Below are 26354 nucleotides of genomic sequence, written 5' to 3'. Positions count from 1 at the left end.
GCAACGATGTAAAGGGTATATGACATAACTGTTGAAATATGCATGCCTTGGAAGTTTATTGACATATCTCTCAGAATCATCTTGAACGTCAATCTATCTCCATCTTTCATCAGTAGTCTGGAGGTCTGGAGATCCTAAGATTCTTGTTTGCTGAACTCTTTTTCGTCTCAACGACCTTAGGTGAATTGAATAATACACAAAAGTATAGTAACAGATAGTTCTGTCACGGAAACCACACGCGAATACGATAAACAAAAAGGTTCCTGGAAACACAAAAAAACAAACAAAAAGAAAAATTGGCATATTCGCTTTCCTTTACACTCTTCTTCCCTCTGACGTCAAAAGTGACGTTCGCTTCGGGATTGGTGAAATGGTGACACGCCCTAGTATCCACCACTATGTTTTACCCTTCAACTCCCACCAGTCGTCTGGACACGGCCACGCCTACGTAAAAGCACCCCCGATTGGGGAGGGTGGCTGCGTAGGTTGCGCGAGATGAAACTGGGTCAGGCAAGCTCGAGGCAGGCCGAGTCAGGCCGAAGCTCGAGAGTCGTCCAGGCGTTTTCGACACGAAGCAGTCCCTTGGAAACCACCCTGAAGCCCGTCGTCGCTTTGCTACTCCGTCGGCATTTCACCCCTAAAACCTACGTTTGTTCCGGAGCAAAATCTAACCTCCGCTGAGACCATAAGTTAAGCCATCCGGCCGCATAGAAGATCCGGCGAAGAAGAAGGCAGGATTAGGTGAGTAGATGAAGGTTGTACTCTAATAAATAAATCATTTCTTCTTTCTATTCTGCAATTTTTTGTATAAAATTGTGATGTGTGTTATAAAATTACTGAGGAATGTTTGACTTGATAATGTATTATTTTGTATGTTAAAAAAAAATTATAATGATTTATAAAATTACAAGACATGGAATTGGAAAGAGTTTGTACATCTATATTTAACAAAATTATTGGAATCAAAGCAAATTAGTCAGCTAATAATAACAAAATTTGAATGTGTATAATAATTTAATAATGACTGTTAATGAAAGAGATTTTTTAAATAATAAACAAAAAAATTAATAAATAGAGTTGTAAAAAATTTTGACATTTATATATGTAAAGATAATTTTTCAAATCCTTATTATAATAATCTTTTTTCTGCAAGGATATATCATTTGCTATTTTGCTTTATAAAAATTCTTAAATTTCGAAAATTTAAAATTAAATTGTATCTACGGAATCGTCAGAAAAAAAATTGTAGAAATAATTAAAATGCAAAATAAAAAATAATATTAAGAACACAATACACACACATGATTTTTTGAAAAACGGATATTTACGTAAAAACTGAAGAAGAAATTAAAATGTGAAATAAAAATAATATTGCTAAAACACACACACAATAATGTTGCGATTTTTTAAAAATTATCAAATTAAAACACTACTTGTTAACAAAAGAGGTTTATCTATTTCTTAAACTCTGTTCGAAAATTTAATATAGCTTATATATACGCGTGTTTTTCTTTACTTTAAAATATAAAAAGCGTTTGTATATTGATAACAAATAAATAATGACAATATATCTTAGTATTTAGTATCATACACTCTTTCTTCCAATACATTCATTAATCATGCATGTTTCATAAACATTCTAATCTCTTCTTTACATTTTCTTCTAGTGCATGTTTTAATGTTATATAAAGGAATTGGTGGATCTCTTTCGGATTTTTTCCAGCTGATTTCTCATGCTTCCAGGACCGCTCTATTGATTCAGAGAGCAAAGCGATCTCTGATTGCTTGAGAAATTCAAGAAGGCTACCCTTTTAAATAAACTTAGAACACAAAGAGCGATTTATAGTCTGAGTTCACTCACTCTACGGTTAGGTATTTTTAGAATAGTTAATAACTGCGTTCATAAAAAAAGCAGCTTTGCAACTATTATAAATCTTTAATATGATTGGTTCATAATATTGATCCGTGAGAAAATAAGAAAAAGAACTAGTCATATTAAGTCTTACAACAATTACAAAGTTGTTTTTCTGCTGAACATAGCTAATGATAAACCAAATTTTATTCGTTGTTTGCTGTGTTCTTCAATTCTATGCCTCACGACTTTATATATGTATCTTATTATATTGTATCTTATTATAAGTTCGAATTCTTTTGTCTTCCATCTGCGATAGCACCCGTTTGAATATGATTGATCTGTGCTTTTTCAGTATCGTATTTTTACTTATTAAAATTTCTTTCTTTATTTTTTTCTAAAATTCACTTCCATAGACAATAAAAGCACGACTTTTAGCATATTCAAGGATTTTTTTAACCATCTTATGCACATGTTTTTATGCAATCACATACTCGATGTTATGTGCTGTTATATTATATTATTGTATTTTTTAAATATTTTTTATTAACTTTATTCTTTATATTTGAGTAATAATTCAATCTTTTATTTTTTATAATTCTTTACATAATAGTATAATTTTTCTTTTTTTAAAATTAATTTTTTATTAATTATTATTTAAATTTTCTAACGTTTATTTCTTTATATATTTTTATGTATGGTTTCAGAGAGCCTATTTTAAGCGTTACTGCTTTTGCTTCGAAAACACATGTTTGATTGAGAAAAGAATAAATATGGATCGGTTAGCATGGAATTTGCAATATACTTTTCGATATGATTATGAAAGTGCTAAAGCTTTGTGTTCTAGGAATTAATTAAAAAAGTCCACAAACTGCTCTCTGTCCATGTTTCTTCGGTCGCTCAGCCTATCGTGGTTACCACGACAATTTTCGCTTAACAATTTCGCAATCACGCTGAAACTCGCCGAAGACTCGACGCCGCAGTACGTCGTGACTGAAGCGAAATCTATTGTTGATTGTTGTAGGAACTGTTGAGGCGAGGGACACAAGCAGAGACATGGACAATGTGCAAATGATCGGCACTAAAATCACAGCGATCAAGGAATACTTATATGTAAGGCATCCACATTGCACGTCATTCATTACGTCTGCTCATTTAGATGCTCATAGAGTTCGATACGTTGACAATGTCTTTATCAAATACCTTTATTTCATTATGATTATGTCCTTGTTTTTATATTTGATCGGTGAAACCAATTGAAATTTACAAAGGAATATAATTCCTCAGATTCCACTCATCTTTCGAATACGTATTACATTTAAATTGTACAACACAAATCGAAACTTTTCATAATAGTACACGGAAGTTATATATCTCCAATGTTTATATGTCAGTGAGTGAATTGTACATATTGCATACCAGTCGATGGACATAATGTTGGTGGAAACATTGTCGACAATGTCTATCTCTCTGATTTCAATCGTAACTACAACTAGGGATTTTTAGGCTAACCGTGTTAATTTTTTAGTTTCCAGCATACGATTGCCGATATTTATAACAATTAATGGTTAATTTATATAAGATTTTTTAATTTAAATTAAGTTGATTAATACTCTAATTAATAAAAATATACTTTTAATATTTGCTAGAAATTAATCCAATTAAATTAAAAATTACGTACGTGTGCAAAGCGTATCATAAAAAGAATGTTGTTACTTTGGATTTCAGAACTTCGCACGAACGCATTCACCTACCAGACTAATGAGTTCCGAAAACACTTATTCGCTCTCTAAAGAGCATTGCAACTTAAAGTACTCGGGTAAGTGACACAATTATGAGAGCGTTTTTAATTAATATCTATTAGAGTATCACTGCATGATTTTGGTAAAAAGATAAATACCTCGCGGACAGCTAATAAACGTGTGGTGCATGAATGCCGCTTCTCACTTATATGTTAAACTACAATTGTAATAATAATAATAATAATAATAATAATTGTAATATTTCATTAGCATTATTTGGTACTCAAAATTGATACATAAAATAAAAAAAAAACAAATTACATCAATACATTCTATGTCACGCAAACGCAGGTTTGGCTTTTTGAAAGCAAAATCCAAGAGTCACAATATTGTCCTAATTTCGTAAGGCCTGTCGGTCGGAAGGGTGCATAATAATAGAGGATTTAGAATTATTCTAAAGAGGTTGGTAGGTGCCGAGTGGCTGAGGACAGATTACACGCCACAGAGAGACGGAAGGGTTTGTCATCCTCGTCGTTCGGGAAGTGTTAGCGACCGATAACGACACGCGCGTGCCGCTTGTAGAATTGTGAATATTTCAATGGATTCTTGCTTCGAAGAATAATTTTTATTAAACAATTAACGATCGTAAATCTCGCGCGAAAACGAGAATTTAATTAAAAAATGTAAGTGAATTACGTCGTAACGCGAAATCTGCGGTATTACTATAAATTAAGGTCGTAATCCGGCTTATAAATCGGCGTGACTAATTGCCACGTGTAACTACCCTCGAAAGGCACTTTGATTAAAGTCGAAACGCGAGGGTCTAGACACATCTGGTACCAAATAACTATACAGTAGATATATCGATTCCGAGCGATACATTTGAGAAAATCAATAAAATATCACGCGTAGAATTAGAATACGAGTAAAATTATCGCATTTAAAACTGTATATATTTGTTACATATTCGAACATACAGCGTATTACATATTCTAACGAAAAGTATTAATTAGTAAATAGAACACAGACACCAATTAGATGATGCCTATAACGTAATGAAATCTTGAGCGACTGCTACAGGCTTATTTGTATCTCGAAAAGTGCTATAAACCTCGAGAAAAAAACGGAGATCTTTGGACATTAGATTGATGGAGCTGGATTAGTTGAATCCGACCGCTGGAAGCCGGGGATTTTCCTTGTCTAACCATAGGCTCAAGGCAATTCACCATAAGTTTTCGTACGCCCTTCTTTCTTTAGTCTGCTTTTATTCAGCGTCCTTATGATCATGATTGAAAAAATACTCTTATCGATCGAAGAACGAAACTTTTCAGAAAAAATAGTACTGGTCAAGGACTGTCTTTTGAAATTTTTATTTTTCGAAAATATTTTTTCTCGAATATTAACTCGAGCTTAAGTTAATTTTTGTTATATATGATCAAAGATTTAATAAAATTGTTATTTAAATTTATATTAAACTAATAAAGCACAATAACGTATAAACTTAAAAAATTCTGGCATTTCTTTTATATAAAATGTTATCAATATATATTTTAAAATAATAAAATACAATATATTTTTACAATATTAAAAGATATAAAAATAAAAATGTAATTGCATAGTTTGTTAAGAAATCTTATTCGTATCTTACCGTCTTAAAATTCTAAATAATAATTTAAAAGCAAAGTCTCATAGTATAGCTCGGCTGTTTATCCATGGGATCACCTTAATGCAATAGGAAAACGAGGGGATGGTTCACTTCATGGGATACTTTATGGTTACGCTACGATAGAAAGACAGTTCAATTTACCGAGGATTTACCACGAGCGCATTAAAATGTTGCAACGACTTTGTTCTGTCTTCATTGAATCTGTATGATTCAACGATCCAACTAGCACACACATATACATATGTATTATTAGGGAACATTGTAATATGTCTTATATACTTTGCTTGCAATTGTGAAAATAATTTTGATATTTTAAATAGCATGTAAAATTTCAAAACCATATATTTGAATATTAATATATAATTTGATTACTAATTTTATAAATTTAATAATAAATTAAGTAAATTTAGTATAAAGATAGTTTTCAGAATTTCTGATATTAATTAAATAAAGGAATAAAGCTTATATTGAAAATTATATTTATTAAAATAATTTGTATCGTGCATGATAGCGCAATAAATTGCATGCTATTGTATTAATAGACAAACATAGTGTCAAGATATCAGACAGGTTCGCTGTGAACAGAGGAGAAGAGAGAAGAAAAATATACATAAGATGGTGTCATCCCACCAAACAAGTGAGAGTGTGTCAATATAGGTCTATACTTTCAATTGTTTGATGAGGTGAAATCATTCAAATTGCGCGTTGTCTTCAAGGATGCCATGCTATCAAAGATGGTAGGTTGAATGACGGCCGAAAGGAGTCTTGTCAATGCGGTATTAATTGCTATGGTAGAAGAGATTTCACTTGATCCCAACAATTAGAGAGTTATCGTAGTTATTGCATTGTATTGCACTTGAATTATTATATAAATATTATTCTATTCTATTTCTAAAAATTATAAAGATTAAATTTGATAATAAAGTATATTATACAACAATATTATATAATAATATATAATTTGTTTTGAAAGCTCATTAACGATTCAATCAAATCTATGCATGCATGATTGTGCCGCTCATTACATGTTTTTTTTATTAATGGTTATCGTAAAATCATTATTTAACAAGTGAACGAGACAAAGAAATCGCGCTTGCAATTTTTTATTTTGTTCACAGACATTCTGCCGCATAATGCAGAGGGTTATCCGGCGACTAGAGAGTTCTTGATGAAGGTGGTGGACATCCTGTTAGATTTCGTCAAATCAACGAATGATAGAAATGCGAAGATCCTCGACTTTCATCATCCTGCCGACATGATGCGTCTGCTCGATTTAGAAATTCCCGACACCGGATTGACTCTCCAACAACTCTTATTAGATTGTTCTACAACCTTGAAGTATCAAGTGAAGACCGGTAAGAATATTCGAACTATTTCTATTTTTTTTCATATTAAAACAAGTAATAAAATTTCGATCAAACAACTTTTAATTCATTAACCATGTCTGTGAATGAGTCGGCTATTAGCAAAATACTTATAATTTTGTAAATAAGTGATATTATAAGTGTATAATGTGTAATTTTATAAAATCTAATAATTAATATTTAAATCTTTTCAACAGTAGAGAATAAACTAATAGAAATTAGATTATATAGACATATAAATGTATAAATTACTTTACTGTTTTAATTAATGTTAGAGTCTTTACACTAAAAAGTAAATGTATATGCTCTGAAGAGAACCAGCCGTCACACAATTATTAAAAAGTTTAATTATAACTAACTTTTTTGGAAAAAATGACAGAGTAAAAGCTTGAATTTTTGAGAATAAATAAATATCAATATAAAAAAAATGAACAATTTTGAATTACTTTGCAAATTCAAGTTTATTACAATTCTTATATAATATAGAATATTTCGATTATGGTTATCCAATGTACGTGTTTGTAGGAAGATTTTTATTTTATTCGAAACGTCTTGAAATGTTTTGGAACTGAAGCATTTAGCGACGTTACAGAAAAACAGATATACTTGCAGGAATGATAAATATTTACGTATCAAACAGTCATTCGTCCGTCGCCGACTTTTATTACCGAAGAGTCTTTCTATTTTTTGTATTTCTATAGCTTTCTAAAATTATTTTATATGCACGCAAAGAAACTCTTAGTAGACTTATTTTTTACTGTTACAGTAAAAATATTTATGCGTCAAAATTATTCAAATTTATGTCAACGCTAAACACAAAATACACGACGTTGAGATAGTGGACCAAAAAATACTGCAAAAAGTGCAAGCATCCCTATCAAGAGTAGCATTTTAACGCCGTGTTATCGCACGTCTCTATCCCTTAGGGAGATAAGCCACATAATTTCATATTCAATTTAGCATACGCGTTCGCAAGGGTGAAGATAAGGTAGCGACAGACACTGCCAATGAAACTCGACAGCTATCGGCCAACCCTCGAAATATAGACACCGACGTCGTTTGTAATAAATGGACAGACGCACACGATAACTATAGAACAGATATTTCCGTGCCACCTCTTTTATGTCACATCCCGTATTATTGGAAATAATGAAACATTTTCTAGAAAAAGCTGCTATGTATATTTTTACTTCATTATTTTTACACTTCTGCATAAATTCTTTTTAAAAATATATAAGTTAGTTAAAAAATTTATTTTATATGTATGTATATTTATGTAAAGTAAAACCTTCTTTCAATATTTAATGATTAATTAGATTTTGTCACAAATATTTTAATAACATTTTAATAAATATATAAAACAACAAATTTAGAAAGTATATATAATTTAATTTTTCTACGCGCGCGTACATTATTTAATCTTTATAAGAGAATGTAATTCTTTTTAATTTTTTTTGAATTTTCTTGTCAATTTCGCAAAAATCTCTTATCATAAACTTTACACGATACAAAATAAATTATTCTTCAATCTTTTTAAGTAAAGCTAAGTTCACTTTAATAAAACACGAATAGCGAGATAAATGCATCCAATATACATGGACGAGTTTTAACTTACAGAATTTTATTTTAATAACGTCGATCTATCGATGCGACTGAATAGCAATATAAAGGCTGGATGGAATACCAAAAGTCAACCGCGAATCTCCCAGCGTGCGAAAGTTCGCTATCTCGGTAGGATTCGATTACCAGCTTGAATGGATGGTAATGCACAATAGGACAGACCTAACTAAACTTAGCCAGGAATCCCGTTTGTCCGCAGCCCATGTAAAAGGAAGCGAGGGCCGCGTGATCATCCCCCCGTTATCGAAGGGCGCGTGCACGATACGTGCCGACAAAAACTTGTTATTAGATTATATACCGCAAGATTCGGGAGCCCTTCACATATCAGGTTTGGAAAAGTGAGGGAGGGAGATTTACACTCGGCTATAGAAAAACGTTCTAGCCATGAAGAATGTCAACTGATATGTATCGATGTAGAAGTCGTTCTTTTAGAAGGACGGATATATCAGAAATACGTTGAAAGGTGTCGATAACGATATGGTATCGGGAATGGTTTATGAAATCAAATAATCTGTTAATAGATATCAACAATAATACAATTGATAAAACAATACAATCTAGATATTTAAACAAACATTAAGGGGTTACGCTTAGTCAGAAATTTTGAAAAAATCGATTTTTCAAAAATTATATTTTTCAAAGTATATGTGCTACATAATCCTGGAATAGATGACTGTGTTGAAAAATATTTAGTGTAGACTGCACTTGAAACTTCGAACGAATTTTTCTCGAAACTACTTTTTCAAAATCGCAAGATATCTCAGATACTGTTGCACCTTTTATATAAATCTATACATACACTCTCTCTCTTTAAAAAATTTACGAAAGTTCGTTTTTTTCGTGACTATAAGCGTAGCACTTTAAGGATAAAAATGTATTTGTAACGATAATATATCACATTGGAAGATATTTTTATTTAAAAATTGTAAATGACAATATCTCTAATCAATTTGTGATTGATTAATAAAATTTTTATGATTCGTATCTTTATGTATAAATATATTCAACACATATTCATTGATAAAGTATCGTAACAGAATTCAACACAAAACGTATGTTCGATATACTATAATCCACAAAACTTGTATAAACCCTAGAAATCTGTGACATATCGAAATTCTAGCTGCCTGAAAAGAAGCTGAAGGTTATCGGCTTGAATGTAACTTTTTTTCTAGGTCACATAACATACATACATACCGAATATTATTTGCAGGACACTCGCGTAATCCATTTCTGTCATCTGTATTTTTATTGTTATATATGAAACAGTATCGAATTGGATGATCTTTCTTTTATTCACAGATTACAATTGCTTGTGGAATGAAACAATTATAAAAGTGTAACATAAAGTCACAAATGATACAATAATACAATAACTTAAAAAATAATTAATAGATTAATTTAATTTTCTTACATAACTATAATTCAAAATAGAATTGTTTAAATTTTTTTTTCGTATTATAGTAGCTGTGATATGAAGATACCAACGTTATTGCTAACATAAGTTTGCACGTGGCACTATCGTGGCGAATTTCAATAGGATTGATGTAATTAAGAGCCATTTCTACATGATTTTTCCTTAGTAGAATGGAGGGGAAACAGTAAATAGGGGCGAAACCCAGCTGCTGAGGGTACAACGTGATATAGGGGTAGCGGTATTTCGCGAAGCTTTTGCACGGCAGCGTCGAACTGCAGCGGAGGAATTTAAATTGATATCGATAGTTCGTTGTGGAATGCGCAAATCGGTTCGTCACGGAATGCGAAAAACGCCGTATCACGTGGGAGCTATTCCGACGATGATGGTTTTTGTTAAAAAAGATCGAACGTACCAAGCATTTAAAATACGCAGCCCGCATTTGTTCCTATGCATTTGGCAGAATAAAAGAACATTGCACCTGATTTCCTGTAAGTTATCCGATTGGAAAGAAATAGTTTTATAAAATTTATCGCTATATAATAACGTTATTAGATATTAAAATATATAATTAGATATTATACATTTTTCCCAAAACGTAAAATAATTTACAGAGTATTCCCGTCTTTCAGTAGAAACATTTATATGTTTTAGTAATAAAATGAAAATTACAATTTTTCACAATATGAACAAAAGACGTAAAAGAAGCATATTACAATATAATATTTTGCAAAATGCTTTATAACATATTTTATAATATAACAGCAATGCCAAACACAATGTTACCTTCCATATGAGCAATATGATTGATTGCGCAATATTAATGTTAAGCCCGAGTTACACACTTCGCTCCATACAAATCCTGAGTCCTATAATATATCACCGCAGCCTGCTCAAAGCAGGTTCTCCTTGAGTTCTCTCTTTTTCCCGACTATGCGAGGGCAGGAGCAAATTAGTCGGAAAATGATTCCCTGGATAGCATAATCGCTACGAAGAACCAACCGCGGTTGAGACAAATCGTTTATTGTATTGCAACAGAAAATCGAAATCTATAGACACACAGTCAACGTTAAACATTTAGTTAAACGCAAACATATGATTGCAAAAAGAAATAAGATATAACCAAACATAATCTCTTTGAATTTATATTGTAAAACAGTTTATTACTCAAAACTTATTACATCAATCTTCGTTTCATCATCATTCTTATCATCCATATCCAAAAATTATGTAGAAATTATATAAATAAGAAACGAAAATATCAGCTAATAATATGAGAGTAGTTAATTCACTGTAGTTTCTACAAGAACTTGCTAGAACTTTATACAATCCTGAATTCACGACACAAATCTACATAACGCAAAGCGGCTTATCTTGCACCAGTTGGTCGTACGTGTTTGTTTTTCCTGAACGGTATGTACGCGTGCAGTCGTTTGAGAGCCTCTGCAAACAATCTAGTCGAGCAGCGACGCGTGTGACGCGCAAAATGCGGGCGCTTCGGACCATCGAATCCTGTTCCACCCTTGGCTAGAACGCTATTCTGTCGCTTCTGCCAGACGGGAAGAAGAGAGAAGATCGTCTTCTCGCAGACCCCTCGACCGGACGCGTGCCACGATCCACGGACCGAGATAATTGCGAATAACAGTACGACAAACGGCAAATACCACCATCTGATATCGTGTCTGAGGCGATTTTCGTGTCAAACCGTTGATATGTGCTTCAATCGATGATGGTCTATGTAGCTATTTACAAAGATTATTGAAGTAGTCGAAACTTCTTTCAAGATGGATGAGAAAATAATGTCTATCAGGTGTTTGCAATCGATATAAATTTTCAGAGCAGAAGTGGCATAAATTGTTAGTATTACAGAGATTATAAAAAGTATAGAATAAGTGATTATTCGAACAATTTCGAATATAGTACAATTCTAAACAAAACAAAATTTGGATCCAGTTTTCGAAGTTTAAGTTCGATAACTCTCTCATTGTGTGAAGGATATTGAAGGGTACCAAACAGGAAAAAATTAAACTTGAATCTTCGAAAATTGAATTCAAATCTTATTTCGTTCAAAATTGTACCATGTCCAAAATTGTACCACCTTCTCCTAAATTAATTATTTAGCAAATTATAAAGTATATATTTGATAAGATGAATATCATTCGTTTCGATTTATAGTCGTGATAATCTTTTTTAAGTAATATTCATACTATTTTATGCATAATCGTTTTCCATTAATGGAATTCCTTTAATGGAAATACGTGGTCCGCGTTCGTGAAGAGAATCCTCCGACAAGAATTGGAGATTATCCTACTAGGCCTTTAACGTCGGTTCGACTTTACCACGCGGCGAATCCCAGGCTGTTGCCGTCAGTGAAGGGCAATGTCCGTAGCTTGTGATGCCACGCGTCAATCATTGCTTAACATCAGAAGATTAAAGTGTGATTAAATAGACAAATAACGCGCTCACTTATTATTTCTTATAAACTTGTAATAATATTACCGGTGTTAACAATTTCGATTTCTTAGATAAATATTATTGAATAAATTAAAAATAAAATATTTAAAATAATTTTTGCAATATAAATTTGAGATATTTAAGTCCGTTGAATGTTTTATACAACGCCTCTCATATATCAACATGCGTGAGATAAAGCATAAGATTATCGAGCACAAGGGTCAAAGTTTTTCGATACCGGATATTCGACGAAGTGAATCCATCATATTTCGAGGATCAAGGGATTTACGCTATCCTAAAAAAGGTGATAGTATTCGTAGGGTTCTTTTATGTGATGTCTGAGTTCCATTGATTGTTTCCGGGTGAAATATGGAAGAAAATAGGAAAAAACGTTTTTCTTAAATTTCGATCAATCATTTTCCTCTCCTTTGTTTGTAGCTTCTTCGTTTCATTTTCTTTTTTTTTATGAATATTTTTTAAATACTTTAATTTAAACTAAACGAGTTTAACGCGGAACGCAAATAGCGGATTAAAAGGCTGAAATGTCTAGGTATTTATGTCAGAAAGAGAGAGAAAATAAAGTACTCGCTCCCCTAGTTGCATCAGAAGGCTAGGCTCCCATCGAATAGAAGCATTAGGCCTGATCCTCGCGCGATGTTCAGCCGAGCGGATGACAACGTACTCGGGAAGAGCTTAAATCTCTCTCTTGCCGCCTTTCCTTTTGCATGCCTTGAACTTACTCGACATTACAAGGTCGTGTGTAACACAATAACACTTGGACACGTGCCATGTCAAAATTATTAATTACTTTGCTATTAAGAACCACTTGTCAACAATCACTGCAGTCACGATCGGCAGAATGATTAATCGGCAAAGTAGTAATTAATTTTTCGTTACATTTGCATAATTTTTGACATGGATACGCACTTTAGTGAAATTTCGATCAAACGAAATCAGACTGCGAGTTTTCTCTAAGGGAAAAAACTTTTTTCGTCTTGATTTTAGGACATCCACATTTCTTCAACCAACTATCATGCGGTCTCGATTTAATGTCCATGGCTGGCGAATGGTTAACTGCGACAGCAAACACAAATATGTTTACCTACGAAATCGCTCCTGTATTCATTCTAATGGAGCATGTTGTTCTACAAAAAATGCGCGAGCTTATAGGCTGGAGCGGCGGTGATTCTATTCTCGCACCAGGAGGATCTATTAGCAATCTTTACGCCTTTCTTGCGGCCAGGCATAAGATGTTCCCATACTATAAAGAAAAAGGACTCTCTGCTATTGGAGGACAGCTAGTTATGTTTACGTCCGATCAGGTTCGTGTTTCAATTTAAATGTTTAATGATGTAATTCATGGTTCCCATATTTTCAAAAATTTTCTTATACTTTATAAAATTCAGCTTTCAATAATTGTTAGCAGAAAATGAGAACTATAGAAAAATTAGCATAATTTCTATCGAAATTACATAAATTTCAAAAAGTTGATTAATCTTTTATACGTCTTTATATTAAGAGAAAATTGATAGTTCATCAATAGCGTGGATTATTAATGCCTGCAGTGCCATTATTCTGTGAAATCATGCGCGTCCGTTTGCGGCCTCGGTACGGATAATTGCGTGATGGTGCCTAGCGACGAACGCGGTCGCATTATTCCATCGAAACTGGAGGAATTAATCCTGGAGCGTAAGGCCAAAGGTCACATACCATTCTTCGTGAATGCCACTGCGGGAACAACAGTTATTGGTGCATTTGATCCGATCCCGGAAATCGCTGATATCTGTCAAAAATACAATCTATGGCTGCATGTCGATGTGAGTAACACTTCTCGAAAAAAAAAAAACAAAAAAAAACGAAATATGTACATAATATTTAATATATATTTATCTTGTATTTATACATGACTGTGTTTTAAAACAGATAATTTTTAATGTTTGAACATTTTAATAATTACAACGTAATATGGAGCAATATCTATTTCCAAATTTTTTTTAATATTGAGCATAAATGCAAGAATGTATATTAATAAAATATGTATATTAATTGCTAATTAATTTTGTATATTATATACAACCCATCTGGTAATAATTAAATAGTAAATAATAACAAAATAACAAAATAGTAAATAATAAAAAAGAGATGTCAATTTAACTGAATAACTTCGAATTCCTACTTAAGCAATACCGTTTCAAACTAGATGTGCTTATGCAATCAAGCCCATTCAAACACGATTTAAGCTGTAAATGCCAAACGAGTAAGAACCTTAACCTAAATAATAGATGTGGGAAGCGGCAGAAGTTTCACCAGTATTATATCCGCGTTACGGGGGAAGTTCAGAAAATACCAGATCCATAAGTCAGATTAAGAAGTGCTTAATGAAATCTCACATTTCGCATCTTTTACGTTAATTTTTCTCATCATTTTTTCATCATCGAGTATTTAATCTATCATCAAATAATCATTTATTTCTGTTTCAGGCGGCTTGGGGTGGTGGACTGCTTCTGTCGAGAAAATACAGACATCCGAGAATGACCGGCATCGAACGGTGAGTGCTAAATTTAATATTAAAATTTATTTTGATTTATGTCTTCTATTTTAAAGTTGAACCGTGAAAACAGTAGACATAAATTTGTGTTAATCATTTTTTAATTAAAATTATCATAGATAATTTATCATAGGTAATTTGTCACCATTTTTAAATCAAATATTGTTATTTTCCTATGTATGTCTTTTTATAAATGTTATGTATCTATTTTATAAATGTTTATTGCGTTATTTACAATTTTATTTACTCCCGCTTCCGAATATCGCGCACATACGTCCGATGTAGGGGAGATTCTATCCACGAGTTTTATAGTTTATTGGAGCTTAGTTGGGCTTATGTATAATGGACTTCTCTAAAAAACACCTCGATGTGCGTATAGCATATACGGGATAAAATCAATACGCTCCTTTCAAGATGGTTGTGATTCGAACGTCAGGCGCTGCAAATGATTTTACATGAGAATAGTCGAAGGCAGTCAGCCCGTAATGTATTGCTCGCATAAACCGCGATTAGGATGCTACGAGGGGTTGGCGTCAGATTGCATTAGAGAATTTTTTATATTAAAAATAATTTTATTATGTGCGGGAAATTTGGACAAGTATTCAAAAGTAATGGGAAATATTATAACATATATTTTCACATTATAAATAGATAACATATTTTTCACGTAAATTAAATTTTAGATTTATTATTAATCATTAAAAATTGTGGAAAAATACGGCGATCAGCCGAATGTTTTAATAGACGGAATTCAGTGCAAATTATATTTACAAAAAAGTCTGCGAGAAAATGCGCAACTTGTGATTCACCTTGTATATCTGTGGACACGAATTCAACGGAACCCTTCGAGCTGTGATAGGGGTCAGGGGTACGGACGAGACATGCATGGGGTTGGCGAGATTAATCCACGATTTGCATCCAGGCGCATCTGCTCCCTCGATTCAGACAATCCCTGACCTGAAAATCGGTGTGAGAAGTCTCTAGGGAATGATTTATGTACAGAAAGAGATAGCAATTCATCTATCAGAATATACCACAGTATCTTTCAAGAATGTCAATAAGGATATTGTATCTTATCTACGTTAAAAGATACAATAATAAATAACTAATAGATATTTCTTAAATCGACAAATTTTCGTATAATTAAAATGAATTTTTATACTTATTTTATAAACTCTTCAACGTATATTTTGCTGCAAATATTTCCAATTTATCTGGAGACTATCACAGTACGAGTTTTTTTTTTCGCTATCTCGATCGTAGATGAACGTTTGCCATTTTTCTGCGTGGACTGTACTGCGACGGGAACTTCCTTCCTGGAAGTCTTGATTAAAATGGCAAACGAAAGGCGCGTATAGAAAGATCCGACGCATGAGCAACAGCTGGATCAGTTCCCTGGAGCACATTTGCAGAACAGAATTCTCCTCTTATATCGACGCGCCGCGGCCACCATCGTGCCTTCCTCCGCAAGCCTGAAATAAAAGCCCATGGCTTGACAATGCCGGATTAAACTCGTACAAAGAGAACTGCCTCCCTCGTTCTCGGGTCGGTCCTCTTTCCTCCTCTTCTGTTCTCTTTGCATCCGCGTCCCAGATTACACAGAATCGAGAAAGAACGCTGTGATTTCACCTTCATGATAAAGTTGAAATGATCGCTCTTAAAAAGATAGGTCGGTGAAAACTGTGCGGGTGTATGTGAAGTTCAGAGTTCAGAGTGTAGCCATTTGTTAAAAGTAGAAATTCAGAGCACTTGTTCAACTTTCTTCAAGTCAACTCTGAATTCTTAATTACAAGTTTCTAGTTTCTCTTAATCTCTTTTGAGGAAGTCTAATTATTATTTAATCCTTATTATTATAGAGATATCTTCTACTTTCTACAGAAAATGTCTGACCTGTATTTTCATGAGACTTATCTTCTCTCTATCGTTAAAAGAATATACTTGTCGATAGAGATTAATTTCTATTAGCATTCCTTTAATCATTATTGAGTCGGAAGCGTAAATTTTGCGCTACTGAACATAGAACTTTCACATATATATACGTGCATTACGCTAAGGGTGTGAGTAATTAACATCCCCTGTAATATATATCAAGCGGCTTTTGGGGTTGGCACCTTGGACGAATTTAAAAGTGAATGGAGGGGCGCCGTATGCGCCAGTTTCAGCTGCGAATCGCATTAATCACTTGCTTTATACACGCTTCTCAAGTAAGGCCTGTGCGTCTTATGTGAAGAAAAAAGTTTGTACCTAATTCTTCTTTTCTATTATACTAAATTGATACTCCTGAATTTTCGTAAAAAGTTCATATTAAGTTTTACGTAAAAAATGTAAAGTGCTATTTTTTAATTTTAATTTATTACTATAATTAAAATATAAAAAATGATAAATTACGAAATAATTCAAACAAATACTTTCTTGCCTAAATTAATCTTTTCTTTTAAACAAGTTTTTTTTATTGCATCAATATTTATTCAAAATTAAAATAAAGAACGTTGTAGAATATTTTTATATTATTTGCCAAATTTAATATACAATAAAAAAATATAAATGATTATAAATTCTCGCAGACCATAACAAAAAATAAAGGTAAATAAAAATAGAAAATGAACGTTAAGATTAATTTTTGTATTTAAAAAATATTACATAAGAATTTTATAGATTATAAGAGATCGAATTCTACTTGCTTTAAACAAATTGAAGGTCTATTTGACTCAAACGAATAGATATGTGTGTCGATCTGTAACATAAAGAAGGATGCACACGAGTGAATAATGGGCAACGTCTGTTAATGACACGAATCGTGCTTCAAGGGTGCTTCAAGAGTACCCTCGTATCATTCACAGGATGTTCAGGCAGCACGCAGGACTGGCGCGCGATAAACATGTCACTTGCCAAGTATCAAATATTTATCATAATGCACGCAACTTATGTACTTGAAGCAAAGTTTTACAAAAAATAACACGTACCTTTTCAGTTTTTCATAAATCCCACATAATTTCATCTATGTATACATATTTATAACAAATATTTATCACAACACTTTGTTTTATTATTTGTCATATTTTTCATTGGATTTAGTTCTTTTATGCTTCAATAACATTGCGCAACACTAATCACTAAAACAAAACCACAAATTTGGGTCAAGGAATGTGAATGTGGAGTCTCACATATCACAATGCTTTTTCAAGGATTAAGAAGGGTTAGAGGTTTTTACCGCCGGAGTGGGTCTCCGAGGACCAGGGGGTTAAATCCGGTCCCGTGGCTATATTAATAGCTCTTCTCTCGAATTGATAGACCCCCTTCCGTGGGCACGGCGGGAAGATAACTCATATTTTATCCCCTATTGGTTCCCGTGGGAGTGGATAAGAGTTTGATGACCAGCTGAGGTCGGCTGGCTTTTTCAGTCAGCTCGGTGAAGACTCGCTTCGACAGGTTGCTGATAAGGCAAAAGAAGAATAATTTTCTGCACTTATTCGTAAAATGTACGGCTTATTTGATACACTTTGTTATCACAGAGACCTTTACTATTAATGAGATAAAATTTAAGTGAGTTTTTCTTAGCATAAAGTTACACTTTGTACATTTACAAAGAAACCTAATGGTACCTTTAATGCTTAGGAGAAAAACTTAGATACATTATTATTTACTTTTATCGCATAAATTTCACATTTAAAAGTACAAAAATTAAATATCTTTTAAAAGTATAAAAATTAGATATCAAAGAAAATTTGAAATTTTTGTGAAATTCCAACAATGTATGATTTTTCAGAGCTGATTCAGTGACATGGAATCCACATAAACTTATGGGAGCTCTGCTTCAATGTTCCAGTATTCATTTTAAGGAAGACGTAAGTTATGAAATTAGACGTTATTAATTAGATAATATTTTCATTAAAACAAAAAGTCTTTAAATTACAAAAATTATAAATAATTATTATCAGTAATCTAATTCAACAGGAATTACTATACAAAAATATTAACACTATTTTCTTATTTGCGTCATTTATATATCATTCCGATTTCTGATTTATTTTTTCTTCTTTAATATTTTATTCTCACACGACCGTGATGTTAAGAAATAAATATCTAAAATAATAATATGCACAAATAAACAGTAACATTGCACATGCACGTTTAAGGCGTCGCACTTTTAGAAATCTTCCCTGTTTCCGAGAGCACTGAAATTCTTGCATCGCGTAAGGGCAACGAGACAACACTAGTCGCATTCCAAGGGGTAGACCTACGTGCCAGGACGCTTGGCACTACAGGAATTTAATTAAACTAAGAGATAACATATGTTGCCGTCCGTCTACAGCGCGCGCTGTCGGGGAGGGTATATCTCCCCCACGCGACTCAGTTATTGCTAACTCCGAACTTCCCCTTCGGATATTAAAATTCCGTGCACCGGCTGCCGCGAGATATCCGGGGGAGAACGCGTCGTGCTTTTGTCGGACCGCGTTGCCATTGACTTTGAAGCGCGATGTCCAAAGGATGCTTTGTTAACATTGACAATTGTGTTATTTCATCTGTTGATATAGGTCTACAAGACGCGTATATGAAAGTATTTATTTTTTTATATATAATAATTAAATAATTATTCCCTACTACTTGTCAACATTAAAAGACAGTAAGCAATAATAATAACAATGCTTAAACATGGAAATTGAAGGATTTTTTCTTAGCTTAAAAATACAGCATTCGTTAGTTACGTGAATCAACGTTATATACAATTATCCAAGTGACGTAGAACATTCATAAATAGTGAAACGACTAAAAAATAATCTTGTCTAAAACAATGGTGGTCAATAATGGAGTGCAACATTGGTGCGGCATATCCGCCATTTTGTAAATTCAATATCCTGAGTATTCCTCCTCACGCGCATGTGTTGAAGTGTCGTATCGACCCAGACGGACTCGCCCTCTTCCTCCTCCGGCGACCTGTCAATCGTAAACCACGCGAAACAATTCCGGAAACGCTTCGTTATCGGAAAAATGTTATAGACACCCGTCTCTCGTACGTTTTGAAAGCGAGAGCTGTTTCCATTTTGCAGGGGCTACTGATCAGCTGTAACCAAATGTCCGCGGAATACCTGTTTATGACGGACAAGCTGTACGACGTGAGGTACGACACTGGCGATAAGGTCATTCAATGCGGGCGTCACAACGACATTTTCAAGCTTTGGTTGCAATGGCGCGCCAAGGTACAAAATCCATTGCATCGTTACAGAAAGGCGATTTTATGCTTTTTCATTAGACGTCAACATTCTTCTCGGCATTGTTCTCAGTAACATATTATAGGCTGTATTTCCACAGCGATTGAAACTGGGAAATGAATCTATTACTTTATCATTTAGGGAACAGAGGGTTTCGAGAAGCACATGGATCGACTGATGGAACTGGCAGAGTACATGGTTAGAAGGATTAAACAAATGCCCGACAAATATTATTTGATCCTCGAACCTGAATTAGTGAACGTCTGTTTTTGGTATCTACCTACGCGCGTACGAAATATGCCACATACCGCGGAGAGAATAAAAATCTTAGGCGAGGTGAATTTAAAGACACATACAAAGTATAATATCTAATAAAGCCGAACAAAGTTCAATTTTAGAAGTTTTCTTCCGGAGAAATTTGAGAATAAGAGAGAACTGTTTGTGTCTTCTAGATATGTCCAATTCTGAAAGGTCGCATGATGCAAGCTGGCACTCTGATGGTTGGTTACCAACCAGATGATCGACGGCCCAACTTCTTCAGGAACATCATTTCCAGTGCCGCTGTAACGGAGGCCGACGTCGATTTTCTCCTGGCTGAGATGGATCGATTGGGCCATGACTTGTAAGAAATCTGTCCATATATAGGCAATATAGGCATTAATCGTACGATGTGCAGCGATTAGCCGACTGGTACACCATATCCGTGAATTGTCTGACAATGAGTGCATTTTCCGCGACACGTTCTAAAAATGTTATAAATTCGAGGCTCAGGTCATAAAATTCAGAATCACCAATATGAACGTAAGGCATACGAAGAAATAGGCGGTTTTATTATTACGATGGGAGAGAATATCTCTGGTTTGATTTTCTCTAATTTTTCCGTTAAAATGATGTTACATTTTAATAACGCAAATGTCGCAAATTATTTATTTTACTTGAATAAGGTTTTATTTATTAACCAAGATTATAATATAATTTTTTGTAAACTTCGTTTTACACGTAGTGTAAAGATATCAATTTCCAATTAATTTAGTATCTATTTAAATTTGATTAGATTGAGCAAGGAAAACATTTCTTGTGAATTTTTTAGACTATTATACATTTATCCGTAAACATTCATTCATTGTTTCATAACATGTTTTATAAAATATAATGAATCGATATAGTTTATATACTACAGTTTATTACTATAGTTTATTAGTTCATTAGAAGAATAATTTAATTTGGCTCATTATTGAATAGAAAAGGCGATGATATATTAATGAAGGATTGATGTGTAGTTAAACGCTTCTTTATTCTGCGACCAGTTTGCAGCAGCTACCTGCACGTCGAAAAATATAAGTAGTATATAAGTTTTCTAGATTTAAACGAAATACACGGCATATCCAAGAAACGAAGTTACGAGTCAAGTTACAAAGTTAAAGATGCTTCCGGCCGTAAGCTATGCAGATTTGTTATTTTTTTGCTGCTCGATGCGTGATAATATTTATGCAAGTGATAAAATTTATCGATCACTCATTAATCGAAGCAATAATAGTGTACATCCGCTTTCTAAATGAAACATTTAAATACAAATTTTCATCTTGAAACGCGGATTAGGATGTTGTTCAAAATTTACATATCGAAAACTTCTTTTTAATGTGTATACTACTTTTGTGCATGACATATCAAATTACTTTTGAAAGATTTAGTATAAAGTTACAAATGCTTCTTTAAATTTATAAAAGAATGTTTTCTTCTTTCAAATATTTTATATTTATGAACATGTTAAATTAAATATATTTAATTTGTTAACTAATTTTTGTACGGTTTATTTGAAGATTCTATACACCATTTGTTGTATCTTACGCTCTTATTAAGCCTTCCTTTTTGTCCATTAATTATTAGACATCTCAAATATTTTTGAGATCCTTAATAGTTCAAATTATTAAATTATTGTTACGTAGCTAAAATTGTTTGACAAGCTTGTTAAAAATTATACACAATTAATTAAAGTTGAAAAAAATTAATTTCCACGCATTCATATAAAAATATTTATTATAATTTAATCAGAATCTGCAATTTGTCCATAATACACTGGAACGAAAACAAGTCTGTTTTCTGACTGTGTAAAAATCCGTTTAGAATGTAAATTGTAAGCAGTGTGGCTAATCTGTCGGAGCTTAAATGTTGCTCTATCCCCATTGTACGATTTGCAACGAATCGTCAGCCAATAGCTACGGAATAGAAAATTTCTATCGTCGTAGCGTTAGGGATAGGTAGCACAAATACGACATTATTTCCCATAGAAAATAGGTTTAACACCGGATGTTATTCTGTTGAAATATTGACAAAGTTTATAATTTATCGATTGTTTGCGAAGATAACGTTACAAAATGGACTTCATCTATTATATACAAAAATATATGTATATTATAATTTACTGTTAAACAGTTCTAATTGAAAGGAGAGTATTAATATATATTTAATATAGATATATAAAAAAAGTATAAATATATAAATATATCAAAACATATATTTAGTGTTGAAATTTTAAGAATACAAAACACAAACCCATGAAAGTACATGCTTTTTCGAATATTCGTGCGAACGATTGTCATTTTTTATAATTAGTTCGTCGATTCTGTTAGAAATTTGTAATATTATTCAAACGTCATAAACACACTATTGAAAGTAATGATTGCACATCACAATAAATTGTGCGATGCAACAATCATTTTCAATATTCTCTTATATTAATTTCCAAGAAAGTATAATCTGTAATTTTCTGATATTTATTGATGATAACTCATTTTCTTTTATTTCGTGAGCATTATTTGAAATTATACAAATAATAGATACGTACTACAAACACAGTAAATTTATTACGAATGACGATCACAAGCGTTTCGATCTGTTTGACACTTGCAATAGAACAATTCTATAGATTTCGATTCACTCGCCAATACGGAATAACAAGAAAAAGACGTTTAAGTAAGTAATATGAAATATCTAGATGTAACTATACAAGAATTATAAGTGTATTTATGTACACACGCATCTTCGAATCACATCGTGTTTCTTTCTCCGTTGACGACTGCCGTGCCGTCGCGACAATTAATTAAGTTTAAACAAATGTATTTAGATGGGGAACCGCAGTTAGTGCCGGGATTAAATTAATACAGGATTATTCGAAGTAGAAAGCAATCGATATATCCTGTTACTTGTAATTTAATGCCAAAGATGTTATTCCTATGTACTTAAATGAAAGCGCTTGTGGCTGATGGATTATAGCGAGTGATGTCAATTCAATTTGAAACGTTTGTAATGTGTAAAATATAAAGCGCATTATATATATATGCTGAACTCTGCCTCAATGAGACAAGTAAATATAAAATTCATTAAAAGGAAAGTAATTTATTGTAGTGTGTTGATACTTTTGGGTAAAAAAAAATAAAAGATTTATTTTTCTCTCTCTATTTAAAATATATTCATCCTTTATCTGCTCTTATATAAAATTTGTATATAAAAGGCCATTAATAAGAATTTTTATTGCTATTTGAAATAAAAATATAAACATTTTTTTAATATGATAATTTTATATCACGTAGAAAATATAAAAGTTTTTATAAAGTAGTTTTTAAACAAATTACAGCTAATATTGCCAAAATTTGGAATACTGTAAAATTAAATTGTATTTATTGATCCAGAGTTCAAGCAATTCATTTGCAATCACTGTGCGCCAAAGAAGGGACAAAATGTATTTTTCGAGAAGAAAATTAATTAAATGATTCACATCTGACCAGCAAACCGATACCTGTAAAAAAGAATTCTATCAAATCATTGTTAATTATTATTCATAATTCTATCGGCGTTGCGAGTTTTTTTAGACATAGTTGTTGGTACTGCCAACATAGTAATCAATGCTACTCATAAACGAATCTCTCTCGTGGTCTTACACACGTCTTATTAATTCCCGTGTAAATGATCGTTTTTTAAGCGAAGAGTGATATATTTGTACGGAAATACTCGTCCCTGTAGACTCCTAATTAATTTGCTTGTATAATTAGCAGATATACTGACACGTTTGGTACCGTATTTTCCGTAATATTTTTATGCATATTTGCGGTTTAATGTCAGTATAATAGATATTAGTAATAATATTAATGTAGTAAAATATTAAAATACCAATTTATTGGATAAATTATACTAATAAAATTTAGAATTGCAAATGTTATATTAATTTTCTGTAGATAATCAGTAAATCATATTATAAAAAAATTTGTACATAAAATGCCATTTAACGCGTGTGAATATTTTACATATTGTTGGTGCGATATAAAATTTTTAATGTAAACTTTTTTTTAAATAAATATCATATTTAATTATTATATAGTATTGTGCATATACACTGAGAAAAAATTTATTAAATCTTAACATTTTTTTTTCAATAGTACTAATTTAATATTTACTTACGTTAGTAAATAAATATAAATTGACTCAATAAAAAAGTGATAATTTAAATTAATGATTCTCGTATTAAATAAACATATATTTAAATTTAATAAAAATCTAGTATATTTAAACAAATATTAAAGTTTAGTACATTTTTTCAGTGTAACATATATATTTAAATATCATGTACATTTTTAAAAATCCACTGTACGATTTACATTTTTGCATAATGCGCACGCCATCTCCTGTATTTATAACATATATGTTATATTGCACATATTAAATCTCAACGTTATTATTGTATGTTTAAAGTATTGTGCTAATATTTATAAATTCGTTTTGCTTTCTTCGACGGTCTACATCGACGAGAAATACGTACGTATGTATGTATTCAACTAAATCTTTTACTTCAATTGTGTTAATGAAGTAAAATATTGTCTCATTCTGATAAACGTCATTAATATGACTAAGTTCCTTTACCGGCGATTTATCGCGCCGACTTTAGAAGTCGTCAATCTCATTAATTATTAGTCTAATTATTAGTCTAAGTTGATAAACGAAGCAAAGCAACAACAAAGTCCCACGTCTTCCAAACGATGAGAGTATTGATTAGTGATTTAGCGAAGAAAACCTCGAAATACTTTTTCGGGGAAAGCTGTCCTCGTATACTGTAATGAGAAATACATTTATATATATATATATATATACATACATAGAAAAAATATATATGTACATGCGTGTGCGTAAGATGTCGTTGATACGTGAACGAGAAGCGAAAGTCAAGAGTATGTGCGGCGATGTAGGATCTTTGCTAGCACATAACTATGTTGTTCGAATACCGCCTGCACCTAATTGCCCTTATTATCCACTGTATATCAATGTCTAATAAACTGCTGTTATCCCAAATTATTAGTATATATAACTCGTATAAATCTCTTGTTTCTATTTTCTTTTTTTTTAACTTTTGTGAAGATTTTACACATTAAATAAAATATATCGACACTATATATTATTTTTGCAAAATTCCCATAATAATTGAAAAAAAAAAAATTAGAGATTTTAAGAAGTTTATTTATACCAATTTAATGTAAATATAATATACCAATTTAATGTAATCAAAGAATTTATTAATTAAAGAAAATGTGTGAGCTGGAACATGTATTATATATATGTTACACAACAATAATCAAAGTGTTTTTATCGTATTTAACAAGTTTAACTGATCGATATTCAAGGCAAAATTAAAACAGTCGATTAAATGATTTTCATTGCATTAATGAACGGAACTAGTTAAACCAGAGGCTCGCCGCAACGAACATCGTAAACAGGTATATAAATTACTTCCCAATCTAGCTTGGTGGGATCTCACGCTACTTATCAGATCGTCGTTGCTGTCGTTAGTGGCATATGCAACAGAAACCGACTCGACAGACAGACGTTCGTAGTAGCTGCAACCATGAAATCTTTCATCGATTACTCGGCATCTAGTGATTTCCCGCTTGAAAATTTACCGTACGGAATCTTCTCGACAAAAGATAAGGTGAGCAAAACTTATTACATCATAGATCGTGTACAAATCATGCCACGTCATACGATTTCAAAACAATTCTAAATATAGGTATGTAACTAAGCATTTTCAACTTCATTATGGTTTAGGAAGTCATGAATTATATTGTGACGAAATATAATAATCTTTTATGGATTTTTGTCATATTTTTGAAAAATTGTTGGAAAAGTTGTACAATACAATATTAGGTTGCATATTTCTTCATGAGATAACTAACAGCAAAGAATGGAATGTTTCCATTCCATTCTTGCTCGCATTCAACGCCGTCTAGCAGAAATTTATATTATGGTACCATCGGCTGGTACATATAGTACTGTCGTTCGATAATTCTAATATCTTCATAAATTCTCCAATAAATTATATTATTTTATACTATGAAAAATTGTCAGATTTATTAGATATTAAAATACAAAATTTTTATAATAATACTTTATTAATTATATAACAGCTATATATTATTATATTATGAAAGATATATATAAT

General features: G+C 32.2%; 1 protein-coding gene across 3 annotated transcripts; it reads left to right on the top strand.

The window, feature by feature from the left end:
• The first annotated feature begins 526 nt into the window (after nt 1–526).
• Nucleotides 527–20742, top strand: Gad1 (glutamate decarboxylase). 3 transcript variants are annotated; one of them, XM_018504855.1, is made up of 11 exons: nt 527–741; nt 2877–2965; nt 3581–3671; nt 6379–6615; nt 13118–13434; nt 13678–13929; nt 14593–14660; nt 18427–18505; nt 19709–19858; nt 20012–20206; nt 20323–20742. In XM_018504855.1, exons 2-11 carry the CDS (start codon nt 2909–2911, stop codon nt 20494–20496), a joined length of 1620 nt encoding a protein of 539 aa, XP_018360357.1. In that variant the 5' UTR covers nt 527–741; nt 2877–2908; the 3' UTR covers nt 20497–20742. The 3 variants fall into 3 exon arrangements, with proteins under 3 accessions (XP_018360357.1, XP_018360359.1, XP_018360358.1); XM_018504856.1 differs by lacking the exon at nt 527–741 and adding an exon at nt 1827–1872; XM_018504857.1 differs by lacking the exon at nt 2877–2965.
• Nucleotides 20743–26354: the final 5612 nt, after the last annotated feature.

The sequence above is a fragment of the Trachymyrmex cornetzi genome, unplaced genomic scaffold, assembly GCF_001594075.2.
Source record: "Trachymyrmex cornetzi isolate Tcor2-1 unplaced genomic scaffold, Tcor1.1 scaffold1836, whole genome shotgun sequence".
In the NCBI taxonomy this organism is placed as follows: domain Eukaryota; kingdom Metazoa; phylum Arthropoda; class Insecta; order Hymenoptera; family Formicidae; genus Trachymyrmex; species Trachymyrmex cornetzi.
Note: the sequence above shows the minus strand (reverse complement) of the source record. Positions and strands in the feature narration are given on the sequence as shown.

What these genes read in the sequence shown, in the direction of transcription:
- Gad1 (XM_018504855.1), top strand. Translation starts at nt 2,909, where the DNA reads ATGGACAATGTGCAAATGATCGGCACTAAAATCACAGCGATCAAGGAA. An exon ending in ATCTATGGCTGCATGTCGAT is followed by an intron (nt 13,930 to 14,592) that starts GTGAGTAACACT and finishes TTTCTGTTTCAG; the next exon opens with GCGGCTTGGGGTGGTGGACT. An exon ending in AGAATGACCGGCATCGAACG is followed by an intron (nt 14,661 to 18,426) that starts GTGAGTGCTAAA and finishes ATGATTTTTCAG; the next exon opens with AGCTGATTCAGTGACATGGA.